Raw genomic sequence first — 12090 nt, forward strand, 5'->3', positions numbered from 1 at the left:
GGTTAGTTTGAGTTTTTTAAAGAGATCTCCAATGGAATCTTTTTTCCAACATATCGAATCATCTTCTTTTTCACCCAAGGATATAGCATATCACATCAGTGTGTGAACCTCTTTAATTACTATGTCTTGCACAAAACTATTTATTTTCATCGTTTTCTTTTATGTTTGTTCTAACAATAAGTATTCAAAGTAATCTATCAAGTAATGTAAGCCATATAGGGTAAGAACAAAGAACCAAGGACACAAGTCTGGATTGATGTAATAATCCCCATACCTTGAACTAAGGACAGAACTGCTGAAAATTATATGCTTTCAATATTACATAATGTATTAGTTTATAAAATCCACAATAACAAACAACCCAATATATGTATATAGCAGTACTCAAGCAAACAAACAAACACTTTAGTTATGATGGAGGTTCATCTAACAAGCAAACTAGCTAGCTCCTTATGAATGTACCCTTCTTCATGATGATCCAATGAAGCCCCTTATATGGGATCTCAAGTATCTGCAAAAATAAGTAGAAACATGAGTTAATTACTAGGATATATAAGCTAAAATGACCTATATATTAAGATCTAATTTCATCATCAATTTAGAGTATGCTAGTTTAGACATGGTTAATTCTTGATTAAAATGATGTTTAGGATGAAGATCAAGAGAAAAATGAAAAGAAAGAGGTGGCAGGATACCAATTAAAGCTGCAAACCATGGCGTGGGAGGCTAGCTTCTTGCAGGTTAGGCTGAGTGGGCTGAAGACGATGAGGATGATGAAACTGAGGAGAGAGAGGGGAGAGATGAAGCATGTTTCTCCCCAAATCATCTGCATAAAGCCCAATATCCAACACTGGCTGCTCCATGCTCTTCTGTTCCATCACTACTTGCTGGTGCTCCATCTCTTGAATCTAATTATTTATTAAATTATCAACCATCACACACTATAATTAATTACACACTTCCCATCTTCAAACTTCAAAGAAAACCTATACCTTTTACCATTCCATAATCAAATGGGTTCTGAAAAATCAGTTTGATCGGATGCCAATCTGATACCATCTAATGGCCCACTAAATGGGCCCACATATTACAATATAACTAGTTTTATTTTTATTTATTTATTTTTCCTTGAAAATTATTGAAGGGCAACTGCACAAGAGAGTGCCTAAAGAAGCCCTTATGTCAAGGAGGAGATAGAGTGTGAAGGAGCCCATGATTTTTCCCACACATTAAACCATAGAAACATGCATGCATCACGGTAAAGCTATACTTACACAGCGGTACATCTGGCTGTGCTGGTCCTGTAAGATTTGCTCCTGCAAATCACAGAGAAGACTAATGTGTCAAACAAAACAAAGAAAGAGAGAGAGAGAGAGAGAGAGAGAGAGAGAGAGATTGTTCATACCTTCCTACGAAGATTGTCAAGCTGTTGTTGCATAAGCTGGTACTGTAACTTGTAGAACAAAGATTGCATTAAATTCTGATTTCAACCCAGAAATTCATTCTAGGTTAACTACTCAACAGAGAGAGAGAGAGAGAGAGAGAGAGAGAGAGAGAGAGAGAGAGAGACCTTAATTAATTATAGGGTTCAGAAAATGAGTTACAATAATATATACAACTGTACATGATAAGGAGATTCAGTTGGGTTGAAAAGGTATGAAATATTTACCTTCCTGGCTCTTATTTTGTTAACAGAGTTCTCTAGGGTTTCTTCAAGCTGATGCAAGTCATTATAAGGTAAAGAAACCAAATCCTCTCCATAGAAATGTCTCATGCTTGTCTGAAGCTTATCAGTGTCACTCCTCATCTTTGTCAACTCATTAAATACTTGCTGCCATAATTCAAGACTAATCAAAAACTACTTCAAATAATCTTAATTAGCTCTTTAATTAGTGTTCATAGTGCAAAGGATTATGCTTTTCTTTGGTGATCAGGATGAATTTACCTTGTTGTCATACTCCTGGATCCGAATCCCCGAGACTTTCTGGTATCTTTCCATGATTTGCTGCATGCTATAACATCAGAATGAAATCAAATTAATGTTATAGTTTCATGAATTTAGTTAATACCCAAGTAGACCAGTTATATATACAAATACAATTGTCAGTCAAATTATTAGGGCCAAAAAAAAAAAAATCATCATATATTGGTTCCCAAAAATGGTGTTAAAGCCTGATTTATATGCCTGGCCAAAGACTAAATACTCTTTACAGATATGGGTATATAGATTTGAATATCTAAATCAAGTTAGAGCTATTTTTCTTGTCATGCAAGAAATAAAATGAAGGATGAAACATTATAAAAACCCATCAGCAAAATATGTCACTGCAAAACCAGCCATTCATACATAATTCAAGGCCACACAGTGATCAATTGCAGAATCTATCTCAGCTAAAATATGGATTTCCATCTGCTTGCTATCATAGATTTGACCTAATATTGATTGGACTTCTAGTATATCCTTGCTCACTGTGAGGAGATAAAATTAAAATGGAGATGGAAAACTGAATGAACAAGTTTGTTAGCCCCCACATATGCCGAATTACAATTAGAAAAAGGCTAGGTTTTGTTTGATGTAACTAAGGTTGGTTAATTACAATGAGATATTACTATATACACCGGTACTATACTGGAATTGCCCTCTATACAATAGGAGGACTTTTTTGTTCGTGAGTTTTGGCATCTCCCACACCAAGCCAATGTGTGCACTAGAGACAGAACCTCACAATTCATAATTGTTCTATTTATGTACATATTATTTATTTTTATTTTTATTTTTTAAAGTTTTTAATCCATCTTTTGATGTAGCCTACAAAAACTGTGACTGAGGGATTGAAAGGAGCCTCAGAAAAATGTAAGAGGTTAGTGGCTATTAGCTTATAGTGAAACAAAATAAGTAACACACACACACACTAATTAATGTTTTTCTTGGATATAATAAAACTAGGACTCCTTAAACCCCTACATATAAGTGACTGGCTAGATGGAATTGAACTCAAGGGTCTTAAAACAAATGCGATAAGCGGATCACAATCACCCAAGAAGATGTCTCCAGTAGGCTAGGAGATCTCAACATCAATGAAAGGTTAATGGATGAAGAAACTTTAACGACTATTCCTCAAAAATGCTTCCTCACTACCAATGTGGCATTAGATGTCAGCAATATCTAGATTATTCTTGTAATTTGATAAATTAAGTATCGTAGTAGGGAAATCATTACTAGCTCATCAATTGATATCTTCTCAGCTATCAATTTATTAGGTCCAGAATGAGCATTATTTCCAGAATTAGTTCAACAAAAATCCACTTTGATCTTCAAATTACATGTACAATTGGAAACTATTCCATTGTTCCTTGACAATTAATTATCAGCACAAAATTACTACAGTATTCCCTACACATGGTAATGCAAATTGAACTAAATCCCTGTTGGAGTAGCAATCCATATAACATGATTTACCAACTGCTACCATTCCAATACAAGGATATATCTATAACCAACAATATGTACTCTCAATAAACTATAGTGCATGTGGTCATGAGTTTCATACTCTTTCTCCCAATCGAATTCTTTCGAAGATGGATTTACGAGGTTTAGTATTAGTCCAACCATCTCCATGTATAAGATTAATGTTTCTATTACACAAAGTATGACCTTGTAACAAAATGGTACTATCATATGTGACTAATTAAGTCACATTCATAACATTTAATTAATTGATATATAAGCCATAATTTCTTGGGGAAAAAAAAAACACTAAGGTGCAAAATATGTAAAGTTTCATCTTTTTTCTTCTGGTGGCCCTTTGTGATTTCCTTTTAGTACTAATATAGACCCTTGTGATGGAGGAATAGATGAGGTTTTGGTTGGCTGGCTGGCTTAGTTTAACTCAGAACTGACGGAAAAATTAATATATAGTGAGAATAGGAGATTCATCAATTCATGATTGGTTTAACTGTTGACCTTCTGGTTTGAACAGTTCACCACTTATAGTTCTTTTCTGGACTGAAGATGATCAGAGGATCAGTTGGTTTGGGAGTCCTATAGATGATTTGGGATCATGAGTTTCAACCAAAAGGAGAAAAAAATACAGAAAAAGAGTGCATTGAAAGATAATATATATCAGTAATTGGAGCAATATTTGGGACTAGAAATACATCACAAAAATACCATGGGAAACTAATAAAATAAATGTTATTATTAATTTCCAAGATGCAGCTACCAAACACACTAGAGAGAGAGAGAGAGAGAGATCAATGCAATGCAGCACACCCATGTAGTAAGACTGAAAAAAAAGGGACAAGGTAAGTCTAAGATTAAGCTTTTTAAGAAAATTAGGTCAATATATCAAGAGATGCTAATGTAAGAAGAAGAAGTAAAGATTTACAAATAAAAAAAGAAGGATCACCCATATGCACAAACCCACCTTAGAAAACCATAAATGAAGAAGAAAAAAGAAAAGCAATCAGATGAAAATTCAGAAACATACAGACCTTGAATGGGAGCTGCAATATTCATACATCTTGCCAGTGCTGGAGAAAATGATGAGCCCAAGCTGGGCATCACACAGCACAGCAAGCTCATGAGCCTTTTTCAACAGCCCTCCTCGGCGCTTGGAGAAGGTAACTTGCCTGTTGGTCGTATTCTCGATTCGCTTGATCTCTATCTTTCCCCTCCCCATTATTATCCACCACTGCAGCTATGTCTCTCTTCCTGTTAGGGAAAGAGAAAAGAAAATAAGGAATTTTTTTCCCTTTTTCTTATACTTGAATTTCTTGGTTTAAGTCACAAAAACCAATCAAAGCTTCAAAAAAAAAAAATTACAAAGAAAATAACAAAGATGGAGGCTTTGGTTTTTAGCAAGAAAATTCAATTCGGGTGAAGTTTAAATAAAGGATTAGTAGGCTCAAAGAACTGTCATCATAAGTGGAAACTTAAGTCTTTAGAAACGCAAAAGACTCTCTTTTATTGAAGATTGTAGAGAAGGAGATGAAAGAAGAGACAGTAGTAGAGAAGAGAAAGGAGGAAGGAAGAGAAGGTAGACTCTTCAGCCTGTGTTTACCTCTTCTTGCTTGGTTTGCTTGTTGGAGTAGTGTGGAATGAATAGCTTGTGATATTTGTAGAGCAAAATTTAAAGAGAAGACATCTAAAAGTCCCCACTTCTTTCAGGAAAATTTCCAAATTGGACCTTATCAATGAACCCAAATTCAAATAGGGAAAGAGAACTTTGTCATCATGGGTCTCACTCTCCTCCTTATGTGAAAAGACATTTCTACCACTTATTTCAAGAACAAGAGATAGACAAAGGGAGCACTCGTGTAGACCACGCTGTTTGACAAAGAACACACTTTCCCCTTGAAATATAAAAACTATGGGCGAATCTGCAGAGTGATTTTAGTAACTTGTTGGGAGAAGGATCGCTACCTGGTCGAGTGGCTACTGCACCAGCACTGTTGGAGGGCAGGACTGCCTTTTCATGATGCCATGTGTCTGGGCGTAGAGGCATGCGATCAAGTAGTGTTTTTTACCCTAACATGTCAGGGGATGAATCACCTATTAGATGAATCATAAATCACATTTCATACTTGTTTAGTAGATCCACTTTGCAGGTTCTTAAGAGCTTATTTTCTTTTATCATCATAGTTTTAGCATTTAACAGATTTGATGGTTCTAATCAGTGATATGTCTCAGCTAGACAAACCATGCAGCATCAACCTCCATAATAAAGCACACCATGGAATCTCTGAAAGGGCATTCCTGTAGTTTACTATGGTAACTAGTCCAATTTCCAACAAGAATAAAAAGTAACTGTGACTTATAACCACCAGTACTGCCTCTTTGTTGACAAACAACTTCTTCCTTCATGGGTATTGCTGATTATAGTAAGTGTAGCAGAGGGTAGGAAACAAAAAAAAAAACCCAGATTGGGTAAATGATCAAAGGGAGTTGGCCAAAACCCTAGGCCTAAAGACATGGTGGTTTGATCTAGATTGGAATGGAAAATGCAAACCAGGGCTAATCTGCATCCCAGACCGCATTTTATTTTTGCTAAACCAGACCCAGCAACCTCTAAATAAGGTTTGGGGATGTCATCCATAATGTCAAATTACTCAAAATATCATTTCTCTGGTAGTATGGAAATTCTATTACATGTTAAAAAAATATGAGCCAAATTATAATTATACTAATATATATTCAAGTAGAAAATGTGTAGGCCCATTATAGAAAGAATAACAAACATTTTAATTAGCTCTAATTATTACATTGAATAAGCAAAAATATCCAACTAGATTGGAAGCTAAGTCAGTCTAAATATAAAGCCTATACTGTGAAACTAATTTTTTAGGGTTAATTAACTTCTGAAGTTCTTCCATGTCTCTTTAAGGTTCCTGGTGAAAATTTTCCCTTTTCTTCTTGTTATAGTTCCATGTATTCTGTCTCTACCATTTATTGGTGAACTTGCAAAAATATGTGTATGCCAAGGGAATCATTTGTTTGTGGCAGTCATTGTTTGAGGAATTCAATTCATCGCCCTCTTCATACACTTATAAACCTAAGGAACATGTGAACAACTACTTGAAGAGGTAAGCTTAGGATTAATATGTTTGGTCCCCTGCTGTTTGATTTCCCACCTTTCTCTCTCTGCCTAATGGAATCCCACTTCACCATCCTACTTTATTGACTAAAGATATCTTCAGTTCTCTCTCTCTCTCTCTCTCTCTCTCTCTCTCTCTCTCTCTCTCTCTCTCTGTGTGTGTGTGTGTGAGAGTATTCAATCAACTTTATCTACTCTTAACAAACCCTTAATTAAAAAGGTTAATTTCTGTCTACTGCCTCTCTCAAAACTACTTATATAAGACTGATGAATTGCATGTGATGGTTTCCTAGAGAAGTATAATTTATAAGAAAAGGGAAATCAAAAGGAACATTGCATAGTGAGAAATCTCATGGAGGATTTTCTATTAAAAGAGAGAAATCAGACTTTTGGGTCACAAGAAAATTGACACTTGGTTGAATCCATGATTATTCCTGACAGTACCAAGAAGAGATAGAAGAATTTTCCAAAAATGGGTATTCGGGTGGTCCTCTGATGGTTTTATGTCACCTTCGATCCACCCATTTTGGCTGCATGGATTTATGGCTCCTGCCCCTCTCTCAGAGTTACAAATCCATATCTATTTTTTCTCATTATTACTGACGATGTTAACGTGTAACTGTTGAAAGTGTTTAAGAGAGAGAGAGAGAGAGAGAGAGAGAGAGGAAGAGGAGGGCATTAATTAATATTGGTGTTTGATATGTATATTTAAGTGATAACCCCTCAATTATTTTGTAACAAGTCCTCCAAAGTGGAAGATATGGGGAGATTTTAATTTAGTTACTAACAATGCTATTCCAGGAGATCAATCATACTTCACACTTCAAAGTAGAACCATGCATGCGGCCACCTCTTTTCATTTGTACATGCATTGCACGTAGGGGCATAAGTTTGGCCCTGATGGTCCGAACTTGTTCTGGCTCGTCTAAACCTAAATAGGGTCTTGACTAAGATTTCTAATCTTAAGAGGGAGTTAGAGTTGAAAAACACTGACCTTGAATCAAGGTTGAGGCCCAGACCCATCTTGGCCCAGTCCAACCCAACCTTGATTTTAATCATGTTTTAAATAATATTATTTCGGGCTGTCATTTTATCCATTTATTCAGAATAATGAAATATGGGTAATTGATTCTTATACCCAATTAATACGAAAGTTTCTAACTTCATCAAATACAAATTTTTTTGTAATTGCTTCCAATATTCGATATTATTGTGTTGCACTTCATAATTTTAATAGTGTACATATTGATCATTTGATATTTCTTTCTTTCTTTCTTTCTTTCTTTCTTCCTCATTTTTTTTTTTTAATGCATAGGATACAAATGGAAAAAATAGGGTCAATCAGGGTTAACTCGACCATGACAAAAAACAGGGCCAACCCGGTGCCTGATTAGGGTCAATTAAGGTGGGGTTGGGCCTGGGCATGAGCTCGACAAGTTTGGGCTGGGCTGGGTTTTTAAGAAACTCAGCACTATTTCACCCCTAATTGCAATATAGTGTTGATAATGTATCAATGTAGCAATATGGACCGGGGGTAAAAATGTCCAAAAATCTAGTTTTTAAGAAAACCATGGACAAACTTGTGCCAATCCATGTGATCCGTATCAGTATCGATCGTATTGATTTTGAAGGTGACTGATACCTTATCGGATACCGTGCGCTTAATTAACCATTTTATATTAATTGCATATGCACTCTCCTATAGTCCTCCTACTGAGCTGGAATTTCTCGGCTATATATTTTGTCATTTGGCTGGCTCTATTTGCGCTAAAACTTGAGAAGAGGGTAAGGGACCCGGTGGTCTATCTGTCTACAAATTTTGAGCCTACACATCAATTTGCATGGTAGATTTTTAGGCTAACCAAATAAACTTATATATTCGGACCAACCAATATAAAATTTTACAAATTAATAATTAACTGTAAAAAATCAAACAATATATATTCCATATATCATATTCCATATTGCCACGCATATAGTATACTTGTATTAACCCCAAAGGGGGTAGCTGAGTTGGCAAAGGACCTTCGCCTTAGGAAGCGTGTGGTTCTGAGTTCGACTCCTCTTATTCCTTGAGGCCACTCACACGAAGTGTTTAGTGCTCTTAACTGTCTTCGGTGAAAATTGAATGGATCTCATTCAACCCCGGTATGACCTGATCCATGCAGTTGTAGGGTCGGTATGGGCCCGCAGGATTAGTCACACCGAAGGCTTGGATGCCCGTCGTTAGCATAAAAAATAAAAGTTGTATACATGTATTGTGAAGAAATTGGATTCTTATTAATTTCATGTATCATCTTACAAGGCATGCATATATATGTAATCTAATAATAATAGTATTATTAACCCATTAATAAAAATATAATTATGGTTCATTGTTTGCTGTATTGCCCATATTTGATAGAACTCTCCCTTATTTTCTTCAAGATTTCAACTTTTATAATTGAAAAATTAAGAAATGTTAAAATTAAAAGTTTGAAAACAGAAAATAATGGTGGTGGCAATCTTTATCACATTTGTTACTTCTGGTTTACCTCTATTTATTTTGGCCAGAATCAGTTTTGCCAACCCATTTTTGGACTCTTGAATTACACAAATTTTCATTTTAATTTTAATGCAGACTCTAAACTTTAATTAATCTCATTTGAAAATTTTAACCCCAATTATTAAAAGGTCAAAAGGAATCCAACTACTTTGATTAAGGAAGCAAAAAAGAGGGAGGGGGGGGGGGGTTACCCAGCCACGCTGGTAGCTGACAACCAATCAGTTAAAATTTGGAATCTACATTAAACTTTTTTTGGTGAAATCTACATTAAACACCCAGCATACAGTGGATGCTCAAGGGAAGTATGCTTCATCAATGCCTATCCTAACGGCTAATACATAACTTTGGTCAAACCTTTATAAAGCAGAGAGCCAGAGGCCACTTCTGTCCTCAGAAGTCAGACAACTAGTAAGCTACTTTAGTCTCTCTCTCTCTCTCTCTCTCTCTCTCTCTCTCTCTCTCACGTTATTCACTTTCTTATCTCCCTTACTGTAACTCAAGTTCTCTAATACAATACTTAACATGACAGCCATGGGAATAAATAGGGGTGTCAATCCATCGGTCCGGTTCAGTTTTGGTCTGGGTTGAGTCAATTCGGTGTGGAGATGGTGAAACAGAAACTAAACCAATAAGTAGGGGTGTCAAACCCTAAACTGAACTGGTGATACCGCTGGACCACACTGATAACAGCCCGAACCAAACCGAACTAAAGCCTTATTGAGTCGTTTCGGCTTGGAGTGTTGCAACAGCAAAACTAAACCGAACCGCATCAGAAACCAGATGAACCCAAAACCAAACCAGAACGTCTCAAAACCTGGACCAAAACCGAAACCAAATTGGTAAGAAATCGAAAACAGTCCAATACCAAATTTTGCATAGTTTTGTATATCTTTGTATGAAAACTCGAATCCAAACCGGACCAAAAACCAAAACCAACCCGATTACAAACTGATATATGGAACCGAAGACAAACCAAAATCAAACCGCATCGAAACCAAAACCAAACCGAAACTAAAATTTCCTTATTGGTTCGGTTTGAGTTCAACCCAAACCGAAACCAATCTAGACCGACTTACTGACACCCTACCAATAAGGCTGCGTTTGGTAGTCATTCTGTTCCAAAAAGATGATTCATGTTAAAAAGAAAATTTTTCGTTTTTGTGCCAAAATTCCGTTTTAGAACGAAACTCAAATGTTGAAACATGGTAATAACCATGTTCCAACATTTATCATTTTTGGCGTTATTCTTTTTTTTTTTACCCGGTTTAAGAAAAAAAAGGGAAAAACGAACCATTAGCACCAAATGAAAGATTCCATTTTCTTGTTTCCATAAAATGAAAAAACACCATAAACGTTTTTTGGATGACTATCAAGCGCAGCCTAAGAAATTTTATTTTGGTTCCAGTTTCGATTTGGTTCGACTTCAACTTTTTATATTGATTATATTCAGATTGGTTTTGGTTTAGGTCTGCCATACAAAATTATGATTTAAAAAAAAAAAAAAAAAAAAAACTGATTTTAATGAGTTTTGGGCTGATTTCTGCTTCTTACCGGTTTGGTTCTAATTTGATTTTCAATAATTTGGTATTCAGTGTGGTATGGTCCGGTTTTGAGGTCGTAATATCCCAAATCGTAACCAATCCCTATAAGACTTCGATTCAGCCCGAATTATTTCAGTTCGGGCATAGAAGTAGTCAGACACTCGTTTGAACGAGTTAGAGTTATTATTACTACAACAGCATAATCAAGAGAAGAAGAGGTTGGATTTTGGTTTGTTGAGTTCTCTTCAGTTTCTAAAGCATGGAAGAAACCAAGATCGTGAGCTCAGATAATAGGTTCCTTGTGTGTAAAAATTAGCAGAGTTGATTCATAGATGTTAATCATGGAAATAGAAAAAGAGTTGAAAAAACAAGGCTTTACGCGGTTCGACATTATGCCTACATCCATTGGAGAAGGAGAATTCAATATTCTTATCTTTCACGATAGGATTACAATTTTTTAAATAGAGTTCCTCATTTACCTCACCTACCTCACCTCTTTCCCTAGGTACAGATCATGACCTGACCTAATACTACTTCACACTCCCTCTCAAGTTAGAGTATGAATATCATGTCAATCCAACTGGTTAATAAGGAAATAACATTGTGAAATTGTTGACTGGTTTTTTTCTTTTTTTCTTTTTTTTTCCTTTCAAAAGAAGGGACTTTATACAATATAAGTACACTACCCGTAATAGAGCGACAAGAAATGACATAACTAGTCCAATCTGAATCGCAGTAGACACTGACATGGAGATCGATAATTTTCCTTGGATATGACTTCAAGTAGCATAAAATCTGAAATATGGCATCTAGATGGGGTTTCTAAAGATTCTCTATAAATTGATTGAGAATTTGCATAACACAAATGATGTCAATTCTTGTTATAAATATTCTATATTTATTAGATTGAAAATAAGTTCACAATTTGTACCATTCAATTTCAACTTTTGCTACACATAAAAATTACCTACTATAGATCTAAGTAGATTTGCATCATTGAATATCTTCATATCTTCAAGGTATATTTTTCCTGAGATAGAAAATCCCATTAGTTTATCAAGCAGCCTCAATGGCAAGCAAATAGTTTAATGGACCAAAGTTTTTTTACATGAAAGTGACAAGAAATTATTTTTCCGCGCTAATAGCAACTAGATCATTAATGACGATATCTTCAACATTAACTAAAATAATTGTGATGTTAGATCCAATGGAAGAGACAAACAAGGAGTAATCGGCCAAGGATTGGTATGAATCTAACATGTTGTAAGGCAAATGTAAATGTGGAAAAATAATTGTGAGAAGCCTATTTCAAATCATATACAGACGTTGGGATAAATTTTTTTGTCCAAGAGCAACCCCTGCACTACAGACACGGGGACGCTTGCAATGACCATCGTACCCCTCCTAG

At 35.6% G+C, this 12090-nt stretch overlaps 1 protein-coding gene across 3 annotated transcripts; it reads right to left on the minus strand.

Annotated features, from left to right (window-relative positions):
• Positions 1 to 221: 221 nt before the first annotated feature.
• LOC122083902 (MADS-box protein GGM13-like) lies at positions 222 to 5181 on the minus strand. Of its 3 annotated transcripts, none has more exons than XM_042651834.1 (8): positions 5064 to 5181; positions 4495 to 4714; positions 1946 to 2012; positions 1670 to 1831; positions 1406 to 1453; positions 1275 to 1316; positions 696 to 908; positions 222 to 511 (listed from the first exon to the last, which is right to left on the minus strand). In XM_042651834.1, the coding sequence occupies exons 2-7, from the start codon at positions 4680 to 4682 to the stop codon at positions 699 to 701; spliced, it is 717 nt and encodes a 238-aa protein (XP_042507768.1). In that variant the 5' UTR covers positions 4683 to 4714; positions 5064 to 5181; the 3' UTR covers positions 222 to 511; positions 696 to 698. The 3 variants fall into 3 exon arrangements, with proteins under 3 accessions (XP_042507768.1, XP_042507767.1, XP_042507769.1); XM_042651833.1 differs by having other exon boundaries at positions 1406 to 1480; XM_042651835.1 differs by having other exon boundaries at positions 1406 to 1447; positions 5064 to 5179.
• Between the last annotated feature and the right edge of the window lie 6909 nt (positions 5182 to 12090).

The sequence above is a fragment of the Macadamia integrifolia genome, chromosome 7 (assembly GCF_013358625.1).
Source record: "Macadamia integrifolia cultivar HAES 741 chromosome 7, SCU_Mint_v3, whole genome shotgun sequence".
NCBI lineage: Eukaryota > Viridiplantae > Streptophyta > Magnoliopsida > Proteales > Proteaceae > Macadamia > Macadamia integrifolia.